Here is a 16772-nt window from a genome sequence, read left to right as displayed (position 1 = left end):
TTTTTTCCCTCCAAAATCTATAATAAAAGTCTATTACGCACAGCTTGGATAAGTGCCTGACACAGGAACACTAACGTCCTGCTCTAGCTCCCTAATTAATTCCGTAACAAAGCAATGTCCTGTGAAACGGCTCGGCACTGATAAGAGAAGCATGGTGAACTGTTTTTCTTTTTGGTGGTAGATGTGATTTGCTGGAAAAAAAAACCGTCTATAACTCTGGCGTTTCTTCCTACCACCAGGTCACTGCCAATACCCCCAGCATGTGCTCTCAGGAGCTGTTCCAGCTTTCGCAGTACCTTCAGGTATGGCTCAACAGTGCCCTCTACAGATTTTTTTTTTGACAGCTTTAGTGGCGACTGTGGCAGTAGCATCTGGTTACTTGACTTCTCTGGTTTCTGTGTTATGTTTCGGTTTGACAAAACATGAAAGCTCTAACTTGGGCAAATGTACTGAATCCTGAGGTGAATGTGTCCGTTGAGTACAGCGCAACATTGGTCCTCATGGTCACTCTCCCTACCCAGGAGGCCTTACACAGGGAGCAGATGCTAGAGCAGAAGCTGTCCACACTGCAGCGACTCCTCTCCAGAACTCAGGAGGCTTCCAAGGGCAGCTGGCAGGTAACGTTCATCCAGATCCTACTGATGCTGCTTATCTTGTTTTTTTGGGGCTCATCAGAACGTATTGGCCACTTTAATTGTCCTATCATTACTGTCCACATATTCTATTCTGTTCTGTTCTGTTATCCACAATATGTTTTACGAAACAGGATCCATCTGTACACATTTTGCGCTTGCTTATTTGCAAACCTCAAAGGTCTTCTGGTGCAAATAGTTAGTTGACCAGGAATCAAATGAGGAGAAATTTGTGGCTTAATACAGACCAATCAAAGCTCAGATTTTATCTCCCTTCACCTCCTGCATTGAACTGTTTCATTAGCTGTGTTGATCAATGGAAAAGTTTTTATGCTGTGGCCTTGCTGTGCTGAGAAGGATGACCCATCTGCCCTGTCACACAGGCACTGATCAATGAAGACAGGCTGCTGTCTCGGCTGGAGATGATGAGCAGCCAGCTGCAGGTGTACTCCAAGGTGCGCCCAGCCTCACTCCCCAGGAACATAAAACTGAAGCGCTGAAGCAGGCTTTAGTCTCGCCCAGTCATGGCTATGCTTGGATATCATTAGCCTTTTTTCCGATACTGGTGCTAAAACAATACTTTTATCTGTTAAGGTGCCTTAACAGTGCCTGAGGCAGTACAACAAATAAAGCACAAAACGAAGGTCAACGACATTTAAAAAACAGGGTATTTTTAATTTTTTACTTCTAAGGCAAATTTGAACTTCTTATTGAACAAAATATTAACACTATGTATATAAATTCGGGGTGGCACCATGGTGCCTCATACCTCTGGGACCAGGGTTCGAGTCTCGCCCAGGGTTCTCTCTCTGTGTGTGTGTGTGTGTGTGTGTGTGTGTGTGTGTGTGTGTGTGTGTGTGTGTGTGTGTGTGTGTGTGAGAGACAGTGTTTGATGTTTGCATGTTCCCTCTGTGTCATCGTAGGGTTTCCTCTGGGTAATCCGGTTTCCCCCTCACAGTTCAAAAACATGCTGAAGTTAATTGGACTTGCGAAATTGACCGTAGGTGTGCATGTGTGAGTGACTGTTAGTGTGCACCCTGTGATGGGTTGGTGCCCCACCCTGGGTTGTTCCAGTAGCCTCCGGAATAGGCTCCGCCCCCCACAACCCTGAATAAGACAGTTGGTTTCAGAAAATGGATGGTGAAATAAATACAAAATACTTAACAAATTTGCAGAACATGAGGTCACGCTTCCCTCTGCTTTCAGGTGTATCCCCTGTGACACCAGATGCTTCATTAAATTTGATGTCCACAATTGTTTTTAAACATTTGTTGCATGTCCTGGTGTCAGAATCCTTTTAAAGGAAATAAAGCCACACTTTAGACTCTTGAGCCTTCGGCCTTTGCACCATGTTTAAGGTTACTGCTAACCAAGGGTAGGAGTCTGCTGACAAGATGAGTGTAATGTTAACTGGCAATGGCAGTGAGGTGCAGTGATGCTTCTGTTGCCTGAGCACCAAAGGGCAAATATTTCAATTGGCACTTGAGCCATTTAAGTGTCTCCAAAATGAGGGACCGTAATCCGCATTGCAATGCTATCTGGTACGTACCGATTATATAGGAGTATGGTACCGGATTTCAGTACCCAGCCCTAGTCGTAGCACAAAGCTGTCTGCTTCTCTTGTAGAATCAAACTGAGGATAGCCTCCGGAGGGAGTTAGAGGCCTTGCAGGAGGACAAACACAAGTACGAGACCACGGCGAAGGAGTCCCTAATGCGGGTTCTTCAGGAGAAAATGGAAGTGGTCCGTAAACTCTCAGAAGTGGAGGTGAGAGACCCTGGCTGCCGGGGAGATCTGCAGCCTGAGCTCGCCTCGTGGGATGAAGACCCGCAGTCTCTTATTTACAGCTCTGCGGGGTGTTTTTTCTGCCTGTTAACACCACGTGCGTCTTTCAGAGAAGCCTCAGCAATACGGAAGATGAGTGCACACACCTGAGGGAGATGAGCAGAGCTGCACGCAAGGACCTGGGAGAGCTGGCCGGCAAGTACAACGGCGCCCTGAAGGAGGCCAAGGAGCTGGCGGAGAAGCTGAAGGCACGTTGTGTGATGAGCAGACCTGGGCGGTGTAGCCGATTGGCCCTCGCTGCAGCTGGATTAAAAGCACGTGTGTATAGCCAAGGGCAGCTGTTTGGTCTGCCCTGGGTCTGTGGGCGGTAACGGGTCACGTGTGTGTGTGTGTGTGTGTAGCTCGCGGAGGAGTGCCAGGAGGAGCTGACTCTGAAGGCCCAGCGTGAGAAGGCGGCACTGCAGCTCCGCATCGCCGCCCTGGAGGAGCGGGAGCAGAGCCTGCAGGCCCGCATCGAGGCCCTGCAGGCTGACAACGACTTTACCAACGAGCGCCTGGCCGCCCTGCAGGGTAAGCTTACGTCCGCGCAGCTCTATGGGGGGTTCAGGGAGCCGGGCTCTTTGGGAGAGCAGGCACATCCAGCTGAACTGTACTGAACAGAAATATCAGGTTGATAAATTTTATTGATCCCAGGGGAAATTCTTCTGCATACAGCAGAAAGTACAGACAAACATACATATATGTACATGTACATATAATGCAAAATAGACGAAGTACAAAGATGGTACACTTGGAGAAAACAAGTAAACGTGGTGCAAACGATTGTAAAAGTTCACCGTACACAAGTAGAATTTCCTGCAAAACAGAATATTAATATTAATTCAAATTAATTCAAATACTTGTTTAATACTTCTACTACTATTACTACTTGTACTACCATTAATAATAATAATAATAATAAATAATAATAATAATAATGTTAGATATTCCCATTGGTAAGCATTGTTAAGCACTAATTGGTAAGCACTGATTACCTTATGGTCATTTGTTTTCCTACTTGGAAGTAAAGACTGTTGCTGGTTAGTCACCCTCATATTTTGTATTCTTCCAGTGAGGTTAGAGCAGCTTCAGGAAAAGAGCATCCAGGAGAACATTCTAGGTGAGTGGGCACCCTCTTGTGTCATCCGGATGATTACTGTAGCTCAGCGTTTCCCAGTCCGGTTCTTTGGGACCCTCAGACAGTCCCATGTTTTTGCTGCCGGGAGCTGGGAGGGAGCAAAAAACGTGGACAGTCTGTAGGTCCCCAAGGACCGGGTTGGGAAGCACTGCAGTAGCTTGAAAGCTTGTTCCCTTCACGCAGGGAGAGTTGAGAGAGCCCGATCTCTTTTGGGGCATTGTGCCTCACTGCTTGGAAATAATAACGCTCACTGACCCCAGCTAGCACCTCACCTGGGTCCAGGCTTATTCTGCAATAAAATGCAGCCTGGTGACCTTGCAGGACGTTCTGCTGGGTCCCTCTTTCCACAGTCATCATGCTGGGTAAAAAAAAAATAAAAATGTGCCTGGATGATTGGTGTGTCTGTCTACCCCCAAAACACATTTTGCAGTGTAGGAGTTGTCTGAAGTTTTTTCTATAAATGGGGAGAACTGTCAGAGTCTTTGTTGAAGTCTCCTTCCACTGGTGTCCTGTGTCTCAGAGGGACAGAGAGGGAATGTATTCGCAGTGTACTAGCACAATTGGTGACAGGTTTTGAAAGATACCGTTTGCTGCTCTCAGCACTATGCTATTTGTGTATATGAGCTTTAAAGTGTCCTTGTTTGGCAAGTGCATAGCAGTACAAGTACAGCACTGTACAGTGCACCTGCACATAACCTCCCCATAGCATTTTAACTGTTGTCTACATGCTGACCTACACAGTAGCTTTCATTGTCCAGGCCACCTGTTCATGGACAGCATCACCTGCATGTTTCTTTCTTTGCTTTTAAAGCATCTCGATGGGGCAGACAGTCTAGTGCCGCAAAATCGAAAGAATCGAGAAGGAAAATCCACTTTCGAATGAAGTTAATAACAGATTCATGTGCAGTTCATACTTTGACCACAGCGTGGTGCCAGTACAACTTCTTACAAGTCACACAAGCACACCACACGAGTTTGCAAGCAGAAAAGATAGCTGGTTAAAGACGGTCTTCCTAGTACTGCTCGTGAAGGCCCAAAAAGTCGACGTAAAAATATATTTTCAAAATGTTGGTAGTGGTAATGTGCAAAGACCAAATATTTGATTGAAAAAATGCAGCCAAATATTTGACAGTTGCAGCTCTACTACAGTCTTGCAAAGTTCTCAGATGGAAGACTGATGCCAGTATTGGGTTGAGGGGTTGAGCTCTATTCCACAAAGCACAGGGCAGCATAGACAGTCACTGTGTTGGGGTGCAGTTTTGTTTGTTATTTTGGGTCTGCGTTATCATGCCTTGTACATGTCCGTCCATCCACCATCTATCGATATTTAACTACCAGTCCTCTATCCATAGACGTGTATAAACACGAACATGGGAATGTATAAGCAGCTTAGGCATCCATTCTTCATGGTTCACGGATGTTCTTTTTTTCTCCATTTTTGTTTGTTAGATCACTTGCTTATTAAGAGCGGGGGCGACTGTGCATTCATCCAGCAGCTCATTGAGTACCAGCGTGAGTACAGTGCCTCTCTACCTCACATAGCCAGGCTGATTGATGGGGGAGCTGGGCCAGGCTATTCCCAGGGGGGGCACAGTTTGATTTTAATGATACAGGTCTGCACCAAATTGAATATTGTAATTAATCTTTAAATAGAGTTCCATGGTGTCATTTGTATTTTCTTCCCTGTTGCGCCTACTGTGAATGATTGTATTTTGCTTCCCCCCCCCCCTTCTCTCAGCTCTTGGGTTTCACATCCAGCTTTCCTGTCCATCCCACAGTATCACTTCAATTGTGTTTCCTTAAATTGTCTGAAAACTCAGCAAAAAGCCAGCTCATTGTACAGCTGGGTTGTTTAAAGTAATACCCAAGGGCAATTCTATGATTTTTCTAAAATGAGGGGTGATAATTTATACAATGGGGCCAGCCTTATCATTAGCCAATGACATGCTTTAAATTACTGAGTGACAGGGGAGGGGTTAGTATGGAGACCAATCAGCTTTTAACTGGAAGCAGTGTCCCTTTGGCCCCGCCCTTGATAATGATGGACCAAGACAAAACCAGTGGTGCATCGAGCTTTCGTAGAACACAGGTTGTTGCCGATTGGCCAAGGCAGCTGGTGTTTTTCCTTACATGAAATCCCTCTGCCAATATGCATGCATACATACATATAACCTTTGACACCTTTCATGATACTGAGGCATGCACTGGCCCTGTCTACTTTTATCCATGGAATTTTTCTTAGGTGTGGAGCCCAGGGAAAGCATCATAGCTATAGTCTAAAAACTCTGGTTATAGATAATATAGATTGTCTTGTAGTTGTATTATCCAGTGTTACTGTGTCCAGTTCCGATTGTATATAGCCTGCTTCTGCATCCACATATTCTGTTGGATAGAACCAATATACTGCTGGTTGAGTACCAGGGTAGTTGCAGGTCACATTCTGAGGAGTCTAGATGTGCAGTTATTTCAATCATCTGTTTTTTAACAGCTGTGAAGCAGTTTAAAGAGGCAGTGGATTCGCCGTTGAGTAAGATCTCCAACAATAATGGTAAGATGGTTGTGTGGGGGGGTGGCTCAGGGCGAACGCAGGGTTACCACTGTGAGGACCAGGCGTGATCTTCAGCCTGATTTGTGTATGAGAAGAGTCCCCAGTCATCCGGTGGGTGGTAACACCCCCAGACTGGGTGTAACATAATGCAGTTGACATGCTAGAAGAAAATAGAAAGTTACCATATGATCACTTATGTTCGTGTTTATGGTACGCAACAAAACAAAGCAAAGGCGCAACACCAAACGGGTTTGTGACACTGCACGGATCCAAACTTTTTGCTCCCCTCCGACATAGGGTCTGTTTTATGTCTAATTTATTTTTAGCCTCATTGCTTCTATGCTCTGAGCTGGATTCTCTCTTAATATAATTTTTCCACAAAAAACCTGTCCCCGCTGCTTTCCCAGCTAATTGAATTGACCTTATTGAAGCTACCAAGGGGAAGTACAATTATAACACTTTTTTTTTTCTCCTAAGGTGTCAATCTGAACCTAATGGGGTTCATGTTGGCACATTCACTCAAGATTGAATAAATGAACCTTAAATCAGGTGTGCTTAGACTTCAGGACCCTCCCCTACCTTACTTGGGGGAATGTTTTGAAACCAGAGTCTGCCTGTTATGAATAAAACAGCACTATAGTTCACCAGACACCATCTGCAGAATCTTATTTGTGAATTTCATTAGTGAAAGACACATGCCTGTGTTTTCATCTCCTGCAACACTGGGCCTGCATGGGGAGTCTGTTTAATTGGTTGCTTGACTCCCTTATTAGTTGCCGTTGTTCAAACGGCTGGGTGGCTCCGGTTGTTCTGGATGGGCCTGAGAGATCACTGCGCGCCCTGAAATGGGTTCCTTATTTTATTATGGAACTAGACTTGCTGTCATGGGCCTGGATTCCTCAAGGGTCACGCTTGTGCTAGTTTTAATTTCAGCTCCTCCCTGTGGCTTCCTTGGTCCCATTAATAGCAAAAAAAAAATTCTCATTCATTTCATTGGCTGAATGTACTGGTGCAGGATTATTACAGCTTTTCAAGCACGATTTATCAGCACTTATCAGGTTTTTTTTTTTCTCCCAAATTTCAAATTAATGTCAGTAATTATTGGTTGTAGAAATACCTGCATACACACAGCTCTCACAGAAATGGGTCCAAGGCTTTTAGCCTAATGGTGGAGTCATTGGCTTCTCGCACACTGGTTCCAGGGTCAGATCTTATATTGGGCTGTACCAACCAAAAGTGTAGGGGAAACTGTCCTGTAACATTAATCACTCACAGCAGTTCACTGATGCTCCTGAGCTTGATGGGTGTTACATGGGAGCAGCTCTGGGGTCTTTGTCTTTCCTCCTTTAGAGGTGTCACTGATGAGGGGCTGGGGGGTCGAGCAATTGTGTTATCGATTCAGCACGTGATGCTCGGAGAAAGAAGTAATGGTTTTGAGTTTTTACCCCCCCCGACCCTCCACTTCTGCCCCTGTTCTGCCATATGATTGGCCAACGGCTTTAAAAAGCTCATAGACAGACACCAACAAATCTAGCTCTTTTTTTTTTTGCTTTAAGTGGGCTTCTTTCATTTTTTTTTTTTTAAAGATACTGCACACATCTGCTAGTCAAAAATAAGCCCACTTAAAGCAGAGGGTTGTCAGAAATCTGAAGAGAACTTTTTCAGCTTAAGCAGATGGCTGCCCGGTCTCAGTTGGTTAATCTAGGGTTAAAAATACCTTCTTCGAATGTTTCAGCTGCAGTTACCACTCCCCCCCCCCCCCCCCCTTATGTGGAAGAGTTAGTGGGTTAGCTGGCCAATGTTAAGATTGTTTTACGTTTTTTTTGGTCCCCACCATCCTAAAAATGGTATCTCCCATCTCTTCTTCGACAACTGGGTAGATGCTAAACCGTCGGCTATGTCAGACACATTCAGTCGGAGCAAGGATAAAAGCAGCGAAGACACTACAGGTAAAAAAAAAAAGAAAAAAAAGGAAAAGACAACTTAACTGTTCACTCCTGCATTCTTTACTACTTTGTGTTTTGGTGTTTCGTTTCTTGCTTTAATGAGAACAGAGTGAATTTCGCAAACTAATTTCCTTTTTTGTGCATCTGATCTTCAGCGGTAGTGTGTTATGTACACTCACATTACGAATCTGTTTTTAGATACTTTTTCTTAAAAGTAGTAAGATTAAATATGAGATGAGTGTATAGTGATTATTTATTATTATTATTATTATTATTATTAGGTTCATAGTTTTCTTGTATATCTTCATTCCTTTTTCTCCTTATAGACGACCAAATGGAAAACCAAGAGCTGAATGAGTCTCTGAGTCAGGTCACTCTTGTGAAAGGTAATACCCATTTTACTTGGTTTAAATAATATACAAAAGACGTGATGGGCTGTGAGGGCATCAGGCCAGCGCTAATGGGGACAGCTGGACTTTCAGCCAGCATGCTGTGAGCAGGGCTTCAGTGCTGGGTCTGAAGAGACTATATATGGCTGGGGCAGCCTCTTTGTGGAACTCGGGTCAAAAATAAGTAAATCAAGAACCGAGCCGGAATGTGCCGGCACACTTCTATTTGCTTAATTTGGTAGGCACTGGCTAGCACCACTCAGGGATTACATTCTGGCATGAATGGGAGCATGTTGAATGTGATGCTGCTGCATTTTTTTCATAATCATTAGTCATGTGCATTTGCACATTATTCAGTTCCATTTTGTATTATTTCTGAGTGTGGTAGAATCAAAGGCTGAAATTGGGTAGAGAGAAAGGGGCCTTATTGGGAGAACTCTCCTCAACAACCTAAGGGAACTGAACTGAGCCCCAGTGTGTGTGAGGGATGCCACAGCTGGTATAAAACATGGGTTTCCTATCGGCGTGTGCTTAAAGTAAACTGCCATTCTGGTATGTGATGGGTGGTGTGTGCTGTAACTGTGCTGGCATCCTCAGCTTTCACTAAAAGCAATTACTGGGCTCCTCATCAGAAGATTACAGGCAGACCATTTTAAGATGGCATGCTTTGCACTGTTTCAGAATATGCAGATTGTCTCATTTTAAAGAACTACTTTGATAGCCTGCACTAAATTAATATCTTCCTTTATCATGGAAACACAGAAGTTAGAAATAAGACAAAATTCCCGACTTTACTGTTGAAAGTTGACCTGATGATTCTTTAACTGCATACATTCTGTCATTATCTATCTGTTGAAGAAAGGTGATCAGGTCATTTTTCAAACAACTTTAATGGCTAAAACCTCAACCTCAAATAATGAAATTTTCAATTTGGTCTGGTCTGAGTTCCCTCTTCAGGAAATGTCTTGTAAATTTTGTATTGGCTGCTGTTGGCTAGTCTAATTTCCATAATATTTAATGGACTGAAGTTTCCTGTTTTGCAAATGTTTCCAGAACTTGGTGACATCACAATGAAGTGATTTCTGTCTGGTAATGCCAGTGCCAGTTTCCTCCTGTGCCGCTGCATTTTGTCGACTGGCTCCAGCTGTCTGGTGGTCATTGCCAGAGGCCAGTGCTGACTGTTGAGGTCATTTTCTTTTTCTAGTGACAGATAAGGTTTGAACTGAGAACTTAGGGGAAAAGGTGGGGCAAAATTTCTGCTTTCAGTCAGACAGGCCGACAGAGGGTGAGGTCATGGGTCCTCCTGTATTTTTCCACACGTGGTCTTTCCTCTGGCTAGAGTGCTTCTCTCAGCAAAGGCTCCACCTCTAAGATGAAAGCTCCGACCCAGATTTTGAAAATAGCAATTTTTCCATGGTTGCAGATTCTTATGTGAGATTCCAGAATTTTATTTAAAGTGAACAGGACTATGATTTCATATTTAAAAAAAAAAAAAAAACACTGTCTGTCTTTAAAACACTGGTCTGAATGAAAATAAATTCACTAAATGCTAAAATGTGTTTTATTCGTGACAGGGGTTCATTTGCTGTAGAAACTTTGATCTGCTGGCTGAGCACAGTAACGCCCATAGCTGATGGTGTTTGGATATTCCCGACATGGGTTCTTTGAAAGAGTCTGTGTCACGTTAGCTAGCCGGACCTTTTGCTTAGCAGTTTTTTGCAGGGTAACTCAGCAACGTGAGCCAGCTGGGTTTGAGTTTTTCCAGCAGTGTCACCTGGAGCCACATCTCCAGAGTGGGGAAGAAAGGGCACAATTTTCAGGGGCCCAGACACTAGGGGGAGCCCATGAGAAATGCTGCGGTGAACAATTTTTAGTTTTTAAATGAATTTTTAAACCAGTAAAATGTTTTTAAACAAGGGGGACTCTCATTCGGTAGAATTAACCAGGGGCCCAGCCATGTCGTTGTGTGGCCCCCTGTGTGGCAGCAGAGCAGGACCGGCCCAGTTTGGTGTCAGGCTTATTTTTAGCCCTCCTATTAGCTGCCGTTTGGTCTCGGATCAGTGTTGTCAGTTAAGGGAGAAATACAGGATCATGGCAAGAAGCTGAATTTACGCCTCGGTCAGGGGAAAAAAAAACAGGAATGTGTCTTCAAAAAGTTTTTTTTTTATTATTTTTTTTTTTTTTTTTGAACTTTGAGAAAAAATTCTAGATTGTTTCTACTTTGAGATCTTAATTGAATAGGTTTCATCTCCGGGGAAATTACCTTTTCCCATTTTAATTAAATTTGGTTTATTGGGAGAATCTGGGACAAAGAGACTACATAAATCAGTTTCAAGATGTCTAGCATTATTTAGTTAGAAATGGTAAGTGGACATATAGCACCCAGCTGACTTTGTCCCTATCTGCCTGCGTGGATCCTATATGAGCTTTGTATAATTAAGGAGCACTCGTCTGTTTGAGGGTTACTGGTATTTTTGTAGTTTTATTAGTAGGTATCTACCCCTTGGACTACAACAAGGCCCGCCAGTTACTGGTTTGTCATGCGTTTGCAGACGAACTGCAGCACACTGAACAGGAGCCCACCAACGCGGCGGAGGTCATCCATAATCTACAGGGGGAGCTGTCGGTGGCCCAGGAGCTCGCTATCACCAGCCAACAGAAATGCATGGAACTTCAAGGTAGAATTCTGTCACGGCTGTTATCCTGTTTCAGACGTGGGAGCCTATGGAGCGTGTGGATTCTGACCGGGCTGGTTATTCGCAGAAGCCGCCTTGACAGCGTATGTTGTGTTACAGCCGCACTGGAGGAGGAGAGAAAGACCAGCCGACAGCAGATGGATGATTCTGCTAAGCAGATACAATATCTGCAGGGTGAGCGATGGAGACAGAAGCACTTCAAACATGAGCATCTGCTAATCAAACGAAACTAAGTTTCTAGTAGCACGACTGCATGTGTGGTGTGGGTCCCTCGCCGCAATCCGCAGCCTACAGGCAGCCTATGAGTCCTCGCTAGCTCTCCTGCTAAGATTCTAAGCCTGGGGTACAGACACATGGAGTTGTGGGTTCGCCATAGATTGTGCCGTGAACTTTGTTTATTGTTGCACATTTTCTTTGGGCACTAAAACCTTGGACACAATTGGTGTGCAAGTGACGTGATTGAAATATTACTTTATACTAAAAACTATATTTGTGAGGTAATTGGTGTTATAAGAAGCTGTTCAGAACAAGATGTTCCATAGTCATTTATGCCATGCCAAGTGCGAAAGGAGAGGTGCTTTGAGAAGACAGCATACTGTCGGTAACTTAACTACTGTCATGGTGTTGGACTCCACGCAAAATTAAAGGTGCACGACTGAGCACAACTGAGTGATTGTTAGGCTAGAGGTTAATAATAATATATTCAGGACCAGGCAAATTGCAGGCCACAAACTGAAGCCCCTCTGCTGTGCGGCCAACAGCTCAGCTGCAAAAGCTGCAGACGGCGATGGAGGATCTGCAGGAGCAGAAGGAGAGCGCCATCTCGGATGCCCGGGAGGAGCTGTGCGCTGCCCAGGAGGAGGCGCTGACGCTGCGGCGGGCCGTGCAGACCGCCGCCGCCGAGCGCGACCGCGAGATCGCCGCCGTACAGGGTAACCTGGGCGCTGTCACCGCCGAGCTGGAGAAGTGGCGGCAGGCAGCAGCCACGTACGAGATGGAGATCGGCTCACTGCAGACCAGCCTGCAGCGGCAGAGCCGGCAGTGCGAGAGGGCCGTCGAGCTGCAAGGTAACGCCTGCCCCCCCCCCCCCCGCCCCGCCACGGGGCGTTTGCCGGAGGGCCTACCCACCGAACATCTGCCTCTCTGCGTAGGCCAATCAAACTGCATTTTACAGCACGAGACATTGGATATTATAGGGCAGTGGCATGTGAGTTAAGACTGAAATTGGGGTCTTTTATATGGTATATCTCAAAGGAGACCAACGCAGAATACTCAAAAGCCTAAAGAACTGCTGTATGCATGCAAACGGCAAATAAGGCATCATTAGATTAAATACATTTCTTTAAACAAAAATTAATGTCATTACACTATTACTTGCTAACTGTGCTATGCTAATCTGTGGGGTGGACTGTCACACATTTCTTGGAGCATGAAATGGGATTTGACAGTGGCTGTGTGTGTTGACTTCTTTCTGCGGTGCACGCCCCCTGCAGGTGAGCTGGAGAAATTGCAGGCAGAATGCAGAAACCTGCAGCGGGAGTGCATGGAGCTGCGCTCCGAGAAGGAGATTCTCCTGAAGAGGCTGCAGGACCTGGAGAAGGAGCTTGCCAGGTGAGTCTTCAAATGCTGGACGAATGAGCAGGACAAACTCTGAGAAATGGGGGCGATTCTAGGATTCCTTTAAGGTAGGGGGGGGGGGGGGGGTCTTAAGAGGGGCCATAATTCATACAGAGGGGCCAGCCTAATTAGCCAATTATATTTTGGATCTGTGAGTGACAGCAGAGGGGGCACTTGGGGGCCAATCAGCTTTCAGCTGGGACCAGTGCCCCAGTTGCTCCGCCCCTGTATATGCCCCTGCTGAGGGAGCCAGTTTATAGTATTGGTACAGTTTAGCACCTCTTGCAGTGATGTGAAGTGAATGTATGGGCTTTTCATAGATGCATGTAATGCCTTTCCACTGCTTTGCTTGAAACACACATGTATTGCTTCTGACATCGCTGACCCCCAGATCTCAGGAGAAGAGCGCCAACCTGAGCAGCAGCCTGGAGGACCTAGAGAAGAGCCGAGGGGAGCTGGAGAGCTCCCTGGGCTCGCTGGAGGAGCAGCATCGAAACAGCACAGCCAAACTCCAGGCACAGCTGGCTCAGGCCCAGAGCAGAACTAAGGACCTGCAGAAGGAGGTGCGTCTCTGTGCCACATGGCTGTGCTGCCTTCCTGCCTCGTGTGCAGCCTGACCTCGCTCCCCTCTGCCTCCCACAGTACGAGGAAATCCAGGCGCAGCTTTCGGGCCTGCAGGAGCGCTTCGACCAGACGGAGCAGGAAAAGCAGTCAATCAGCGACGAGCTGCAGCAGTGCAAGGTGGACCTGAAGCTGCAGCAGGAGAAGGGCAGCGGTGTAAGTGGCCCGTAGAGACCCACAACAGCACCTGCTCCTATCCTGTCATACTGTGTGGCTCTCCAGAGATTGAATTCACTATCAAGACCCGCGACTGCATTCAGTCCTGTCCCCCATGTGCTGTCTCACTCCTTAGAGTCTGTTCTCAAACAGTCCAGTTTCAGTAATTTCTTTTAAAGCTCTATTAAAATGTTACGATTGCAACTGACCGTCCTAAATTCCTGAGCTTTAATTAGAGCAACAGCAGAACTTTATCAAGTACTAATAAGACCAATGTGGTGTTTCTGTTAAACTATATATTTGAGCATTCAGTGACAGAGGTAAGGGCTATCAAGTAGTTTTATTCTTTTTATTCTTTTTAATAAATATATTTTCTCAAGTTTTTGAGACATCATGACCAATTTTCTATGAATGCTCTAAAAGAACCCAGTCCTTGGAGACTCTCGGACACTCTATATTTTTGCTTTGTCTCAGCACCCAGCCAATCAAGGACCCCGAATACCTGGTACAGGTGTGTGTTGCAAGCTAGGAAGGAACAAAAATATGGATTGTCTGGTGGCCCCCCGAGGACTGGGTGGAGAAACACTGCCCATTAAACACCAAAAGAAAACAATGACCAACAAACACATCTACACTAAAAGTAGAGAATGATTGTTGATATATGATTGTGATAGGAGGACTAGATTCAGTTCTACTCAATGTGTTGGCCAAGCTTCTGTAAGTGCTGTGTAGCTCAACGTGCACATTTCCCTGATCACCCTGTCTGGGCTTCTGTGCCACTGGTGAGCTCTGACCATGTCTGTAGTCTTCCCAATAACCATTCTTCCCACTAGCATGTAAAGAAGGCAGCCTCATGTCCCTTTTCGTGATGGTACCAGAGTTAAAATGAAAACCTTATTCTAAATATCGTATAGAACTCATTCATAGTGCAAGGTGGTAAGCTGTAAAAAATCCTCCACTCATCATGTCTCCTTTATTTGTAGCTTCTCTGTTGTGTGTTGCTTCAATGTCCAGTGATTTATTTATTTTTTTTGTACGTGTTGTGAATATCTGATGAACTGATCACCCCCCCCATGGCTCGTAGGAGTTTTACTTGCGCAAAAATGTTCTGAGGGCAGAATAAAAAATAATTGGTTCAGAGAGAAAACCAATCAGATTGTGGAGGAGGTGGGTCCAAGCAACTAGAGGCAGAGTTAACCAATCAGAAGTCTTGGCCCCGCCTCCTCTGGTTACTTTGGACCTACCTCCTCTATACTCTGGTTATCTCTCTGAACCAATCATTTTTCGTTCTGCCCTTAGAACATTTTTGTGTAAGTAAAACTCCCATGAGCTCCCCTGTGCCGATCCCCCATGGTTCTCTCCTCTTGTTTAAATCTAGGCCACATTGACAAGCTTGTTAGAATGATTCTTGTGATGTCCCTTCCCTCCTGTAGCCTACCCTATTGCAGCCTGCCCAAGCCATAGTCACCGGCCTTATCCTGGCTTTGCTGTATTGGTGCTTCGGCCCATTGTGGTAGAAAGGTACATGCCCTCCTCTCCACTCCATGTCCTCCTGCCACCTCGTCCTCCTCTCTTAAGTTCAGTGCACGGCAAACTTAAAAGTCCTTTGCTATGCCTAAAATGCATTTTTTGTAGCTGATCACAACTGGTATGACTACTTTTTTTTTCTTCTACTGACCATCTAACATTTGTCTGTCTTGCTTGAATCATGAATGTCTAATTCCTGATTCTGGGGTGGGAAGGGTTTTTTATTGTTTCTTTTATTACACCTGTTTCTTCCCTTCCCAGAAGTGATTGTGGTCTTCTGCTCATTTGATGATTTGTCTGTAGGTCCTCAATTTCTTTATCCCGAATGGGTCCCTTTCCTTGGTTAAAAAGTCCATACTTTCCCATATTGTGCTACTTTGCCCTTGTGTTGTTGTGACCTTCTCTATGGGTCCTTCTTGTCTTTTCAGAGAAGCTGGGTACCCTGGATGTCAGTGGTCGTTCTGATGGTCGCCGTGACTGTAGGAGTGCTCTACCCCGGCCTGGCCAAAAGTTCTGCCTGAGATAGCTACTGTTGCCTCATGTGCTGCCACATCACACTCTCCATCTGATCATGGCCCTTATTCCTGGGTCCAACCCCCCCCCCTCCCCCCCTCCCATTGCCTCTTGTTCTGAACTTGCCATTGTTTGAGAATAGAATTGCAAGCTAATTTCTTTATTTATTACAGGGAAGTGAAAGAAATGAAGAAATTTAAAATTGTGACTAGTATAGTGAAAATACTTTATCAGCAGTTGATTTGATTTATTTTTATATTGACATGGTAGCCTAAACTAGGCTTTCTTTGAGAAGTACCAAATGTATCCTTTGTTTGGAAGGTTTTAGATGGATTCTGGATGAAGTGATTGTAAAGAATTTGATTTTAGGTTTCTTTTTTCCCTGGCAGAGTTCCTGTAAATAAATAAACTATGAAGTAAAGATGCAAAACAAGCTTGATCTTTTTTTAAGTATGTTAACAATTGTTTTTTTTAAATAGTAAAATCCCTTTTACATCATTACAGATGAGCTGCTGTTTATCAATATTTGAAAAAATGCTAAATCCATGAGGTTAGTGTTAATTTGAGCTGAACATTTTTTAATGCTTGCTCCACTCCTTATTTGTGAATTATGTGTGTATGTCTTGTTAAAACTACATGCAAGGCCAAACAAATCTAACCTTAATAATACAAACTAACCTTATAAAACTAACCTTAATACAAATAAATCTAGTATTTGTTTGGTACATGTACCATTCATTTAGGAAGAGGATGTCATACAGATGATCACACAAAACTGGATTAGTCTTGATATTCTCTGGAGTTTTTCAGATTGTCAGAAGGTTAATGGAATGATCCAGGATGGTTTTTCAAAAGGCTAGGAGACCATTTTAAGAAAACCACAATCTTATATAACTTTGTCAGTGTATTAAAGCTTTGGTTGGATATTTGGCTAGGTCTGACCTTAACCATGTTTTATGATATGCCCTGTTACTTAAATTTTTTATGTTTTACGGGATTATAATGAACACAGCATATTTAGCCTTTCAACCTTAACCACCTTAAATGATTCATAATTCTGTTGCATTTACATTTCCTATTACACTAAACATGACTACTAAGATATTTATAATACTGAAGTTGGTTTTTCTATTTATTTTAAAGGGAATAGAATCGGGGTGATTTA

At 44.4% G+C, this 16772-nt stretch overlaps 1 protein-coding gene across 3 annotated transcripts in view; it reads left to right on the top strand.

Moving 5' to 3' along the window:
* Positions 1-15685, top strand: part of LOC111855749 (sarcolemmal membrane-associated protein-like) — a 28724-nt gene extending 13039 nt beyond the window's left edge. For 2 of the 3 annotated variants that reach the window (XM_023835067.2, XM_023835069.2), the window contains 18 exons: positions 240-302; positions 522-617; positions 1016-1087; positions 2259-2399; positions 2528-2665; positions 2819-2987; positions 3529-3576; positions 5044-5106; positions 6083-6142; positions 8023-8091; positions 8415-8474; positions 11030-11155; positions 11273-11347; positions 11935-12240; positions 12667-12784; positions 13182-13353; positions 13433-13567; positions 15523-15685. In XM_023835067.2, coding sequence (XP_023690835.2) covers positions 240-302; positions 522-617; positions 1016-1087; positions 2259-2399; positions 2528-2665; positions 2819-2987; positions 3529-3576; positions 5044-5106; positions 6083-6142; positions 8023-8091; positions 8415-8474; positions 11030-11155; positions 11273-11347; positions 11935-12240; positions 12667-12784; positions 13182-13353; positions 13433-13567; positions 15523-15615 — 2004 coding nt within the window. In that variant the 3' untranslated portion in view covers positions 15616-15685. Of the gene's footprint in view, positions 1-239; positions 303-521; positions 618-1015; positions 1088-2258; positions 2400-2527; positions 2666-2818; positions 2988-3528; positions 3577-5043; positions 5107-6082; positions 6143-8022; positions 8092-8414; positions 8475-11029; positions 11156-11272; positions 11348-11934; positions 12241-12666; positions 12785-13181; positions 13354-13432; positions 13568-15000; positions 15089-15522 lie in introns of all 3 variants that reach the window. The other variant, XM_023835068.2, reaches the window with a different exon arrangement.
* The last annotated feature ends 1087 nt before the right edge of the window (positions 15686-16772 follow it).

This window comes from Paramormyrops kingsleyae, chromosome 6, assembly GCF_048594095.1.
Source record: "Paramormyrops kingsleyae isolate MSU_618 chromosome 6, PKINGS_0.4, whole genome shotgun sequence".
NCBI classification, from domain to species: Eukaryota; Metazoa; Chordata; class Actinopteri; order Osteoglossiformes; family Mormyridae; genus Paramormyrops; species Paramormyrops kingsleyae.
The sequence above is the reverse complement of the archived record's forward strand: the minus strand, read 5'-3'. Positions and strand labels throughout refer to the sequence as shown.